This window comes from Cavia porcellus, unplaced genomic scaffold (genome assembly GCF_034190915.1).
Source record: "Cavia porcellus strain 051 isolate PalLab524CR breed Dunkin Hartley unplaced genomic scaffold, mCavPor4.1 scaffold_1, whole genome shotgun sequence".
Taxonomy (NCBI): domain Eukaryota; kingdom Metazoa; phylum Chordata; class Mammalia; order Rodentia; family Caviidae; genus Cavia; species Cavia porcellus.
The window spans coordinates 153,425,351-153,439,470 of NW_026947484.1; the positions used below are offsets into that span (position 1 = coordinate 153,425,351).

At 35.8% G+C, this 14,120-nt stretch overlaps 1 protein-coding gene across 29 annotated transcripts in view; it reads left to right on the forward strand.

Annotated features, from left to right (window-relative positions):
- Fubp1 (far upstream element binding protein 1) overlaps positions 1-14,120 on the forward strand; it is a 33,882-nt gene that overhangs the window by 8,504 nt on the left and 11,258 nt on the right. For 21 of the 29 annotated variants that reach the window (XR_010050374.1, XR_010050375.1, XR_010050376.1 and 18 more), the window contains 11 exons: positions 1,170-1,332; positions 1,419-1,517; positions 1,629-1,730; positions 1,952-2,054; positions 2,141-2,241; positions 2,824-2,965; positions 4,001-4,161; positions 6,463-6,614; positions 6,709-6,788; positions 9,735-9,872; positions 12,570-12,644. Coding sequence is in view for 25 of the 29 variants with exons in the window: in XM_063257880.1 (XP_063113950.1) it covers positions 1,170-1,332; positions 1,419-1,517; positions 1,629-1,730; positions 1,952-2,054; positions 2,141-2,241; positions 2,824-2,965; positions 4,001-4,161; positions 6,463-6,614; positions 6,709-6,788; positions 9,735-9,872; positions 12,570-12,644 (1,316 nt within the window). In the remaining 4 variants the exon portion in view is untranslated. The remainder of the gene's footprint in view (positions 1-1,169; positions 1,333-1,418; positions 1,518-1,628; positions 1,731-1,951; positions 2,055-2,140; positions 2,242-2,823; positions 2,966-4,000; positions 4,162-6,462; positions 6,615-6,708; positions 6,789-9,734; positions 9,873-12,569; positions 12,645-14,120) is intronic. The other 8 variants (XM_063257875.1, XM_063257903.1, XM_063257900.1 and 5 more) reach the window with 1 other exon arrangement.

The window sequence follows — 14,120 nt, forward strand, 5'->3', positions numbered from 1 at the left end:
ATCAAACCATCTTTGAATCTCACATTCTACTTACATATCTAACAAAATGTCTTTTAAAAGTGGCTGTACTTGCCACATGATCTCACTTTCTCTTGAACTCATTCCAGTCAGGCTTTTATTCTGATCAGTCCATAAAAATTTCTTGTTTTCAAGGTTGCAGACACTTTTTCTCTTGTGCATTATTTATCCATAAACAGTTCTTAACCATTTTTCTTCTACAGTTTCCTCAAAATCTATTCCTAGTCTTGCCACTTTCTATATTAAATTTATAGCATTTGTCTGTTTTATTGTACTGTGTCTTCATTCTTTTTTACACTTGTCTCAATATAGTTCCTTCTTCCTATAATGTGACAAACATATGTGTTAAAACATAAATCAGTTCTTACCACCTTGTTATTTTAAATCCCCCAGTATGTGTCAAGTTAGTTTTTAGCACCGTTTTCTCAGCTCACAATGCTCTTCCCCCATTTGGTCTGTCTTGTGTTTTCAGCATACCCTGCATGCTCCTCCTTTAAGTACTTTGCGTGTGCTTTTTTTTTTTTTCCACTGCAATGTCCGTCCCGTCCCTCCCCCCCCCCCATACCTTGAGTCACTTCCTTCTGTTCCTAGCTCACATGGTTTTCACTAAAGCCTGTTAAATCTATGGCGTTTTTTTCACTTGCTCATACATACATCGTCTTAGCTTTTTCTTTATAACATTTGTTACAGCATGTCATTTTTACTTACTTGATGCATTTAGGCTTACTATGAGTGAGAAAAGTGGTAGCTTAAAAACAGGAACAGGGCCTGCAGGTGTAGCTCAGTGAAGAGAACATGTTTCGCTTGCTTGAGGCGTTGGGTTGAGACCCCAGCATCAAAGAAAAATAAACAAATCATTCACTTATTGGTGGAATCAACTTTACTGTGAAATAAAAATTAAGAGTATTCCTTCTTAGAAAAGTTTAGGCTTTTGTTAAAGAAAAAAAAACTATGCCAGGTGTGATGGCACACACTTGTTCCTGCACTCGGGAGGCTGAGGCAGGAGGGTTACCATGGGTTCAAGGCCAGCCTGCACCACATAATGAGATCCTGTCTCCAAAAAATATTGTATGCCTAGAAAATGTATTGCGTAATATTTTTCTGTTTAAGCTTAGATATGTTAAACTTTATTATTTGAATATTGTTAAAAGGTCAGCAAAACGGCTACTGGACCAGATTGTTGAAAAGGGCAGACCAGCCCCTGGCTTTCATCACGGTGATGGACCTGGAAATGCAGTTCAAGAAATCATGATTCCAGCTAGCAAGGCAGGATTGGTTATTGGAAAGGGGGGAGAGACTATTAAACAACTGCAGGTATTATGCTATATAGTAATTTTAAATTATTTTTAAGCCAGTTTTCCTGTTTTCTTTTTAATACGTGGCTTTTATAATTTTAACAGGAACGGGCCGGAGTTAAAATGGTTATGATTCAAGATGGGCCTCAGAACACTGGTGCTGACAAACCTCTTAGGATTACAGGCGACCCATACAAAGTTCAAGTAAACTTCACTTTATCCTTCATAAAAGGGTTGGATGTGTTTGGGAAGTCATGCATGGGTAATTACAGAAGTTTTGAGGCATGCTTTCTAAATTGACTTTTTCTACTTCAGCAAGCCAAGGAAATGGTGTTAGAGTTAATTCGTGATCAAGGTGGTTTCAGAGAAGTTCGAAATGAGTATGGGTCAAGAATAGGAGGCAATGAAGGGATAGATGTAAGTAAAAACCCCAACCAGATGACTATGTGCGAATCAGTAAAATGTGATCATGTTACTCCTTTTTGGAAGGAGAGAGCCTTAACTTTTTTTTCTTTCTGTTTTGGAAAACTTTGTGTCATGTTTTTCTGTTTGAATAAAGAGCATTGTAGATACTTATAAGATGTGATAATTAATTTTTGGAACAAAGCTTTTTTAACATTTAGTCTTATTTGTATAAGGTCCCCATTCCAAGATTTGCTGTTGGCATTGTAATAGGAAGAAATGGAGAGATGATTAAAAAAATACAAAATGATGCTGGTGTTCGAATTCAGTTTAAGCCAGGTCAGTGCATACATTTAATCTTGTAAGCATTTCATAGAGGTAGACTTACTGTTTAAGTTAATTCAGTTTGTTTCTTTGTTTTAAAGATGATGGTACAACACCTGATAGAATAGCTCAAATAACTGGACCTCCAGATCGATGTCAGCATGCTGCAGAAATTATCACAGACCTTCTTCGAAGTGTTCAGGTTTGATACAACACTTCCCTCCATTTGAAAAGTGTTTTCCTTTAAGTCCAAAAGTGCCTTCTTACATTTTTACATTAGTCTGTCAAATGTTGTTATTAGTCAGTAGAAAGGTAGACAGAACATTAAGAATTGCTATGTATCTGCCCTATCCAGATTGACTGTGGCTTTTTTTTTTTTTTAATGTTTCACTGAGCATGGTGGCACAGGCCTGTAATTCTGGCACTTTGGAGACTGAGGTAGGAGGATCACTGAGTTTGAGGCTGGCTGCATTGTGAAGCCTAGTCTCAAAAAGAAATGGATATTATTTGCTCATTGTTTTCATCAACTATTCTCTGAAGTTTTCTCTAAATTTCTAATTTAAGATTATGAAAAGTTGAGAAAAATGCTGTATTTATTTATTTTTGAAGCAATGTATTGCTACAGAATAGTTTGGGCTGGTATTGAACTCACTGTATAGCCCACACCTACCTCAAAGTTGAGCAGTGATTCTCCTGCTTCAACCTCCCAAGAGTAGATAGACGTTAATTTTATAATGGAAAAAAAGTGTTTATTTCTATGCCAATTTATCTGTTCCCTCCTTAGGCTGGTAATCCTGGTGGACCTGGACCTGGTGGTCGAGGAAGAGGTAGAGGTCAAGGCAACTGGAACATGGGACCACCGGGTGGACTACAGGAGTTTAATTTCATTGTACCAACTGGGAAGACTGGATTAATAATAGGAAAAGGCAATGTATTTTAAACTTTTTTGTGGGAAAGTGTTTTGTTTTAAGACAGGATCTTGCCTCGAACTCACTGTGTAGCCCAGGGTGGTCTAGAACTTGCAACAGTCCTGCCTCTGTTTTCTGACTGCTGGGATGACAAGTGTGCAGCACCACACCTGACTTGTATTTTAAGCTGTTAATGTTGTACATACTAAATTTTTCTGGACACTGTTTCTGTTGGTGTTATAAAGAAGTGATAGTGAGTAGGTAAGAGAAAGCTCTTAAATATCTGATACATAAAAACTAAAATCAAGTCGAAGAGTGAGATTTGAATATCATTGGATCCTTGAGAAAGGGAAACAGGAATTAATAGTCACAAGAAGTTTTCAACTTAAAAAAATGTAAGTTTCTTTGATATGTGTCTCTTTTGTAGGTGTGTATTAATGAGGATTGAACTCAGGATCTTTGTATTATTAAACTATTAGGTCTAGCTATTAAACTATTTTGAGACAGGTTCTTACTTGGTCACTAGTTTGCCCAGGCTGGGCTCTAACTTGTGCTTCTCCAGGTTCAGCTTCCTGAGTGCTGGGGTTATAGGTGTGTGACCCTGCAGCTGAACTGTTGATTTGCTTTTTCCTAAATCACATCTGAAATTTTTGCATGTTTATCATTCATTTTTTTATATTGCTTGTAAAAAGAATTTTAAGTATTTTGGTAAGTTGTCCATATTGAGCTGTGTATAATATTAAGTAATCTTTAATGTATCTTAAAAGAAATATGACCTGCTTTGTGTAATTTGGTTTGAATATTCAAAATTGTAATTAGAATATTATCAGAATGCTGGCCAAGAAAAAAATTTTTTTTTGGTTTGGTTCCAAGGATCAAACCTCAAGTTTGCCAAGCAGGCATTTAACACATCGCTGAGCTAAACCTGGCCTCCAAAAAAATTATTTTTAATGACTGATTTATTATGACCATTTTCTTTTGAACAGTACCTCTTAACATCATTTGAACTTTTGAAGAAATGACTATCTCGATTCCTGCCCCCCCCCCATTCAGGAGGTGAGACCATAAAAAGCATAAGCCAACAATCTGGTGCCAGAATAGAGCTTCAGAGAAATCCTCCACCTAATGCAGATCCTAACATGAAGTTATTTACAATTCGTGGCACTCCCCAGCAAATAGACTATGCTCGGCAACTCATAGAAGAAAAGATTGGTGTGAGTAGGCTTTAAATATCTTAATTTATAACAGGCCCTCTTAAGGTTATAGCTCAGATACACCATAGACATTTCTAGTCAGAAGTTATAGATTTTAGACATAATAAATAAGTACATCACTGGAAAGATGTCTAGCAATAAAAATAACCTGATGAAATAGGGAGTTAGAGATGTTGAGAACTAACTTATATTTGGGTGTGAGAGATGGTTTCATTGGCTGCAGATATGTTAGGGTTAAGTAGAGGATTGTGGAAGATAGTTGAAAGAATTAAAAATCAGTGTATTTTCAGATCTTAATTGTACTCATCCCTGTTCAGATAAAAAATAAAGATCAAACACATTCCCCATTCTACAGTAGAAATTCATAAATTCTTTTTGGACAGGCTCAGGATTTTAAAATACAGATTAGATGTTTCCTATCCCTTCAAGTGGTATGCATAAGCATTTCTGATTCAGAGCACCTGAAGTGGAGCCTAGCATCTAATTTTATAAATATGAATCAGGTGATTCTTATGCAGTCAGTTTTGGAACATTTTCTTTATGGTAAGACAGAATAGTCTATAAAGCCTTGACCATGCTTATTTATAAATGAGGCAAATTGTGTTTTCCTGGTAGATATACCATGAAAAATTAACACAGGCCGTAAGGGAATGAACATTTTAAATTACTAATAATAAGTAGAGAAGTTTTTGAGTTTTTTTCATGTTTCCCACGTACAAGTGGATGCAAAATAAGTTTTAGGAGTCTGTCTATGTGGAAAGACAAAAATACTTAAGTTCGTGTTATTGCCAAGTATAATTGTTCAAAAAACATAAACTCAGTAATTCCAGAGGATAGTAGCCAAAGCAGAAAAAGGAATAAATAGAACATTATAGTTTCTTATTAGCCTAGGAGGGATGGAGAAGAGTTTTTGTTGGATACATGGAGAAACAGCAAGTTGTTTTAGAGAATTATTTGGACCATAAACTAATCTGTTTATCTATTATACAGCAAATACATGCATTGAAACAACACGGTCCTCCATTTATATTACCATTTTTATGTCTTTTTGTTCCAGTTAGCATTTTTTCTTAATTAGAACCCTTGTTCTTAATCTGGCTGTGGGTCATTCTGACTGTGTGGCCTTGGAGAAGTTATTTTCTTCTGTGCACAGTTTTCTCCTATAAAGTGAAGAAAACTGCTTTATAGAGTTGAGATTAAATGAATGTTGTTTACATGTGTATTCCACTTTTAAAAAATAGAAAATGTTTCTATTCTTTACCTGTATGAAAAGAATGTGTTATGAGTAGTAAAAAGTGAGAGATGACAGCAATTAAAAATTTAACAAAACCAGTTAATAAAAGGAGTCTGAAAGGTGTTGAAGCTTAGCTTCCTTATTTTATAGTGAGAAAGTTGACAAATAGTTTTTATTCATTTTGTCCAGAATGTCTCAATGGTCTTTGCAGGTTGTTTTACCAAAAGAGTCCGCTAAATGTTAATGATAATGAAACATCATAAGAATACAAAATGTCCTGTTAATATATCAGTCATAAAAAGTTTTTGTGTTGCTTAGAAAACTATGATAGGGGGCTGGGATTTAGCTCAGCTTCATAAGCTAATTTTAGAGAATTATTTGGACCATAAACATATGGTCCAAATATTGGTTTTTATTGATTTAATATTAATCAAAATATTTAATATTGATTTCTCCCCTGCAGTGGTCCTCCAGCCCCATATGCTTATGTTTATGTCTTGCAAGCAGGCAGTCGTGAGTTCGATTCCTGGTACCGATAAAAAGGGAAAAGAAAAAAAAATATGATAAAAAGAATAGTAATTTAAATTGTTGATCTAAATGGAGTTCCAGAGAAAGATATAGAAAGCTTGTGAGGCAGACTGTAGTGTGTGAGAGAACTAATTGTTACATTACAGATGAAGTATCATCTAGACAGTTTACAGTGTAGGGGAAATCTCTTCAAAATGGTTTTCTGTCTGTAAGAGACATAGTGGATGAAGAGAGAGGAGCTAGTGAACAGGACCTTGATTGCCTGATAAGCTCCCATGATTAAGGTGATAAAGAAATGCTAAACATAAAAATTTTAAAATTTATAAAGAGAAATGTACTACTGTCAGAATAAAACAGAAACTAAAATATATCAATTTTTGTTTCAATTGTTTAATTTTACATGTCTTAATTTGTTTCATATGAATGAGAAAAATCTAAACTTCATTACTTAATGACTGTAAGAGGATAAAATGGCCTTTGAATTATTTGAACAAGACTTTTTGTGATTTTTATGTGTGTGTTATCTTGCTTTTTTGCAGGGTCCAGTAAATCCTTTAGGACCACCTGTACCCCATGGGCCTCATGGTGTCCCAGGCCCTCATGGGCCTCCTGGGCCTCCAGGGCCTGGAGCTCCAATGGGACCATACAATCCTGCGCCTTATAATCCAGGACCACCTGGCCCAGCTCCTCAGTAAGTTCTAGGTTTTGGTTTCTGGAGTTTTCAGCAAAGATGCTACCTAGCTTGAGGTAAATAATCTTCTTTAATATTGATTTCTCCCCTGCAGTGGTCCTCCAGCCCCATATGCTCCCCAGGGCTGGGGAAATGCGTATCCACACTGGCAGCAGCAGGCTCCTCCTGATCCAGGTAAAGCAATTTAACATTCATGTGTTCTATTTATCTGCCACTGCTTTACATTCTTAAATTTCTTCTTGTTGAGTCTACGTTTTTTGGTACATTATCTATATTACTTACTCTTTCAATGGTTTTGGGCACTGCTTCCATACTGTTACGTAGACGTGAACTTTGCTTTTACAAAAGTGTTTTCTAGTTTTCTGTACTTTAAAATTGATACAGCAAAGAGCCAAAAGCTACAAAAGTACAGTGTCTCAGGTTTTAGGTACCAGTGCTTGCAAATGAATAACATGTTAATGGTGACATTATCCATGGAAGAATAGTTTATTTATAAAATGTCTTAAATGTCATAACAGTGTCAAATACTTGGGATTTAATTCCTCTAAGTTTTTGAGTAAGATATAAACTGTCCATTCTAGTACTCTTAATTTAAAAAAACTTCATGCATTAAATTAGTTCATATGTAATAATTGCATGCTGGAACTCTATATGTTATTATTTTCTGTATTGAAATTGGAATTTTAATATATAAAATAACATTTTGCTGTCTTCTCAGACCCTGTAGTTGTTTTCCCTGTCTTTGTTAAAAAGGCATTCTTTGAAACCAGCTGACTTATAAGTGATTCCTCATTCTACCTGTCTACCTTTTGAGTCCTCTTTCCCTGGAGTCATTCAAAGAGGCTATTCTGAGTTATGGAGTACTGTCTTCATATAGTTTTTTAAAGACTAATCAAAGTAATTGATTTACATGAAATTGGTTTTGTTGAATTTGGTTAAAAATATGGTCTTATTTTTAAAGTAATTCACTTTCATAGAAAGTGTGCTCTGTGTGATGACCAAGAGGACTGTCACCAGATAATCAGTGTCCATTCATTAAAGAAACAGCATAAATTCTATTAACACCTGGGTATGCATTTATGAGTTCATATTTCATAGCAAAGGAATGCATTTCCAGTGTAAGTGGTACTGTGACAGTGGCGTATAGGGTACAGAAGCATCAAATACTTTGTAACAGTTTAAAAGTCTATTTGAAGGATGAAAAGGCTTTGTTTCTCTCTTATAAGTTAATTGGAGTGGCATGTTTGAACAGTGGAATGTGAGGGCAGCTTTAAATTAGTTCATGTGTAATAACTGCATGCTGAAACTCTAAAATATGTTTAATTATTTTCTGAATTGAAATTGGAATTGTGAGAATTTGTATTGGGTAACTGAGATGCCCCTGGATTGTAAGTATGAGCAGTGCTGGGTTACTAAGTCTCTGGGATCTGTCTGTGAAAAAATTATGTTCAGTTTAGACAGTGGTTGAAAATTTAGGCCTTAAACAGACCTAGATTACTCCCAGTCCTATAATTCAATGAAGAAAGGTCAAGGAAGTTTTTAAGTCCTTCTGGGCCTATTTCCTCTATAATTGGTAATAAGTGAATGGATACTGTGTGGAGTAAAAAGTTCTCTGTACATACATACTGTATATAACTAATTTCTTGTACCGTTTAAGACATGAAGAGTATAAGTATTGCTTCCTAAAGTTCTAGTTGCCAGTTACAGTGACTAGCATCTGTAATCCCAGATTGCCAGTTTCTATCTTTTTTTTTTTTTTTTGTCTTTTTCCTTTTCATTGGTACCAGGGATCGAACTCACAACTACCTGCTTGCAAGGCAGGCACTTATGCCACTGAGCTAAATCCCCAGCCCCAGATTGCCTGTTTCTTGTAGGTACAAAGCCAACCTGGGCAATTTAGTGAGTGTCTCAAAATTAAATAACAAAATGGGCTGGAGGAGGACTTCAGTGGTTGCTGGGTTCAATCCCCAGTGCGCAAGGGCCCCTTTTCCAGTCTTGTATCTTAATTTCTCTATACAGATTTATATCCAGTAAATTAATTTGTTTATTAACATACAGATGATACTGCTAATTTTTGTAAATATCCAGCGTAGAAAAGCAGTGTATCAAACAATGGAAAGGTTTGCAGGGTAATTAAGATCACCTTTAATTGTAATTGTGTTTTTCTAGAAATGTTTCTCCCCTCCCCCACTCCCATTTTTTAAACTGTACTAATCTCTAAGCAGATCACATGTACACTCTGGTGCTGAAGAAATTACATTCTTTTGGGGGTATAAATTAATAAAGATAATGCTTTTATTACTGTTTAACATTTCTATTATAAAGGACAATCAATAATAAAACACTTTCTGATCAAGAAGTCTCAGACTGACAACCAGTTGATTTCTGAGGGCTGAATGAAGATGTGCCAAGTGCAGAGGAACCTGAACATGACCAAAGGCCCAGCCTTAGACTTCTGGAAAGTGCAAGCAGTTTGTTGAGACTGAAATTTAAGTAATGGGAAGATACTGACAGGAGGGAGAGATGAGGCTGGACTAGAAAAGATAAAGCCAGGAGGCCCAGGTCATTAAAGATACTGAATGATAATGCTGCACTTAAGGTTTGACCATCTTGAAGTCTACAAAATAAATGCATTTCAAGTGTGGTGGTGACATTAAGACTAGAACAACTAAAATGAAGGATGACTAACTTGTAATAGAATGAGATACAGCTGATACTTGTTTCTTTTTCTACTATTTCTAGACTCTTAAAGACAGGACAGAATTCGTAGTTCTGAAATTATTTCTTGCACAGATTAGTCCCTTTAAGTCACATTAAAGAAAATAGTGCCCTGGAATGGTTTCAGTCAAAGTACTAGATTGCGAGCCAAAAGACCTTCCGTTCTCTCCTACTTCTGCTCACTAGTTTGGTTACCTAGGAAAGTCCCTGCCTGGAACTCAGTTTTCTATATTAATAAAAGCCATTCATAACAAATTGTTAGAAAAATTTAAAGTTTTCATTTACTGTTTATTGTTTAATGACTGATTTCTGGTTCTTTATGTTTGCCAGAAAGGGGTGTGTGTGTGTGTGTGTGTGACATTATAGGCTTCAGATGCAAGCATTGATTTGTGTTTATTTTAGCTAAGGCAGGAACAGATCCAAATTCAGCAGCTTGGGCTGCTTATTATGCTCACTATTATCAACAACAAGCACAGCCACCACCTGCAGCTCCTACAGGCGCACCAACTGCAACCCAAACGAATGGACAAGGTAACTATGGTAACTGAAATTTTTATTTTTTATTCAAAAACCTGAGTTTGGGTTTAGGATTATATAGAAAGGACATCACTGTATAATGCCTAAAATTTCTGACAGTAACAAATTTTAGTAACCACCCTTTTGTAAATAAAACACTGAAATGATTTTCTAACTTTGTAGAAGTTGTAAGAATAGGGCTTGGGATTTAGCTTAATAGCAGAGTACTAGAATGCTGGAGGCCCTGGTTTGATCCCCAATATGCAGTTAAAAAATAATAAATTGTAAAAAAAATCAATCAATAAATAGACAAATGGTGATAATATTACCAGGAAGATCCAGTTGGTCTGACTGTTAATGTTTTACCCCCGCTCACACTAACACCCAGTCATACATATGTCCATACCATTATCATTACTTCCAAAGCTAAACTGTAGGCATAGTGCCATACTACCCTTAAATATGCTTTTGTATTTTTGCAAAAAATTACGTCTTGTATAGCTGTGCACATGTGTTCATCAACACTGCTGTATCTTTACTGTCCTTGTACACAACTTTGAATTCACCAGTGATCAAAGTACTCTTTCCCTTGATTCAGGATCCCATTTGGTGTACCATATTTAGTTGTCAGGTTGTTTATATCAGTTTATTCCAATCTGGAATGTGCTTTATAACATATCAGTACTATAAAGCACATAGATCTTTTGTTAGATTATCAACCTAGGACTCTTCAACCTTTTCTTTGAGACAGGGTCTCACATTGTTGCCTAGACTTTTTTCAAACTAGTGATCTTGGCCTCAAGTGATCTTTCTGCCTCAGTCTCCCTGGTAGCTGGGATTACAGGTTTGCATCACTGTGGTTGGCCTGTTTAATGTTTTTTTAAGATCATGCAGTAGTGCTTACTTGGCAGGAAAAACTCGGAAATGATGATATGCTCTTAGTGTATACATCAGCTGTTAAAAAATGTTTAACTATTCCACCCCTGTAAATAGTAACCTTGATGACTTCATTATATTGGTTCTCCTAGGTTGGTTTGGTTTTGTTTTGTTTTTGTTTTTTTGTCTTTTTCCTTTTTATCGGTACCAGGGATCAAACTCACGACTAGGCGCTTGCAAGGCAGGCGCTTATGCCACTGAGCTAAATCTCCAGCCCCTGTTCTCCTAGGTTTTTTTGTCTTTTTCATTTTTATTGGTACCAGGGATTGAACTCACGACTGGCTGCTTGCAAGGCAGGTGCTTATGCCGCTGAGCTAAATCCCCAGCCCCAAAAGGTACTGTTTTGTTTTTTGTTTTGTTTGTTTGTTTGTTTTTGTTTTTTGTCTTTTTCCTTTTTATCGGTACCGGGGATCCAACTCACAACTGTCTGCTTACAAGGCAGGCGCTTACTAGGTTTTTATACTATACATATATCACCATTTTTCTCTGAAAGTAGTGTTTTCTGGAACATTAAGACTGAGCTAATAGTACTATCCTGTTCTTCATCCAGCTTTTGTACCTGTCAGATTTAGCCTTCATTAATATAACTCCTGCCTCATTAAACCACAGTTGTAATAATTCACTATTGCCCTCATGTACATTTATTAGTAGATATTTTATAGAAGGGAAAGCTTTCCTTTTCATCCTATTTAGTTCTTTATATCAGTATGAAGTCCTGTGGGGTTTTTTTTATTTTGTTTTTGTTTTTGTTTTGTTTTTTATTATTTTAATAATCAGATTGTTCTAGATTTGACCAGTTGAGAATGTCTTGAATGTGACTCCTGTATCCTTTTGAAATGCCTGTTATTCTTTAAGCAATTCCTTATTGTCTGACACATTAAGAACTTTCAGATGTCATTTTTTTTGGTACCAGGGATCGAACTCACGACTGTGTGCTTAAGGCAGGCGCTTATGCCACTGAGCTAAATCCCCAGCCTCTGTTGTTACTTTTTTTTGTTTGTTTTACTGTGTTGTTATTTGTGGTACTGGGAATTGAACCTAGGGCCTTTATGCTGAGCTGCATTCCCAGCCTGGTGTGTTTTTGTTTTTGAGGCAGTATCCCTCCAGGTCACCAAGTAACCCTGACTGAACTTGAACCTGCAGTCCTCCTGGATCAGGCTCCCAGAATCCTACAGCCACGTGCCTGGCTCTTGACTTAACTTTTAATGAGGATAGTTTTTTAAAAAACCAAATTAAATATGTTCATCACAGCTGCAATGCAATAGTTTGCAACTCTTAATTTATTGATACATACTACTACGTGAATACTCACACACATAAAAACATTTCAATGCCCACATCTGTATGGAAATATATATAATTTATGTATATTTTAAAATCGTATGTTCATGCAATTCCATTCTAGCACTTAAAGTTCTTTGTGATGGGAATTTGGCTCAGTGATAAAGTGCTTGCCTAGCATGCACATTGCACCACAAAAGGATACTTAAAAAATAGAAAAATAAATTCACTTTTTGTTTTTTTACTTATAAGTAGTGAGAGACCTGGTATTTTCATGTGTTTCCTCATTTGACTTTGATTTACACTCATTGTAACCCATGTTCACTTTTCATGGCTTCTGTACCCCTACTGCCTATCTTGTGTGCCAGCAGGTACATCACTAGCATACAGTGCTTGCCTCCCACTTACGGCTCATGGAAGCCCACTGTGTGTTTCGTAGTCAAGAAGCAGAAGGCCCCATAGTGCCTTAAAAATTTTAATCTTGTTTTGTTTTTCTTAAACAAGGAGATCAACAGAATCCAGCTCCAGCTGGACAGGTTGATTATACCAAGGCTTGGGAAGAATACTACAAGAAAATGGGTATGTTGTATATGTTTTCTGTGTATATGCATATGTGTATGTTTATCCATTTAAAAATAATTGAAGCAGTTAGGAAATAAACATTAAGAGTTTAGAAATTTTGGGCCAGGGATATAACTTAGAGACAGAGCACCTGCCTAGCAAGCTCAAGGTCTGAGTTCAATTCCCAATATCAAAAAACAGCCCAAAAAAGGGTTTAGAGATTTTGATAAAAATATAATTGCACTGTGGTTTTATGATGGTCAGTGACATCAATTTAACTTTTATTTGAGGACAAGTGAATGAGATTTCTTTCTAAAATTAGTAGACTTTCATACATAACCAAGACCATTACAAATAATAATTCTTAAATTTTTGGTTTTATATAACAAAGAAGTACATTCGTCAGTTAATTGAAACTAGAAATTTTCCCCACTGGCCTATATGACAATTCACTGTTTCTGTACTCCTGTACAGGAACAGTTGCTGTATTACTAACCTAAATGGCATATAAGTTTACATTTTAGAACACAACAAAAATTGGTTCTGTGTGGTGGTGGTCTTGGTGCCAAAAAAGAAAGAAGTGATCTACAATTACAGTTAATAAATTCGTTGGTTCTATGTGGTATCATTTTTGCTGCCAGAAAAGTAAGTAATCTACAGTTACAGTTAATAAATTTGAATGTTGTATATGAAAAAGGGAAATCAGTCACCTAGGAGAGCCCTTAGATACCTACCTTGAATAAAAATTAGAACTCAATATACCCACACATTTTGGGCTATGTAAAGTACGACAGCTAAACAAAAAAAAAATGTATTAACATTTATAGAGCACATTGCATGCTTGGCATAGTGGTAGATACTGAGAATGTAATTAGGGCATAACAGCTAGGAATCTTGCCCTGCTGGAGGTTACAGTTGTTAAGCAGTTTGCAGGTATGTTACTATAGATTCCTGTGTGGAAAGAGCTACATATTCACTTACAGTTCACTCGTGGATTGAAAAATGGGTCGCATAACTACCAAGTGGTAGAACCAGAATTTTACCTTTCAGTCTTGAGTCCCAAGCCTATCTTCCAAATTTATATTCTCAAAGGACTATATGTAACTTGATATTCTGAGCAGATACTTACCTGGCATAGAAAAAGGTAGAATTTTGTTGTAAGATAGTCAACTTGAGATTCTAAGTGTAAATTTTACTGGGATTTTTTTTTTCTCTGAGGAATGTTTCTCAGTTTGAACTAAAAGAAAAGTTTGCAGAAGGATGATAATTTTTTTTTGTATATGTGTATAAATATCTTTTGTGATAAAAAAATTTCTACGAAGTTGATTTTTTTTTTTCCCCCGAGGTGCATGAATCCAAAAAGTTGATTTCTATTTAAAGAAAAAAGTCTTATTAGAATGGCATTCTTGGGGGCTGGGGATTTAGCTCAGTGGCATAAGTACCTGCCTTGCAAGCAGGCAGTCGTGAGTTTGATCCCCTGTACCGGTAAAAACA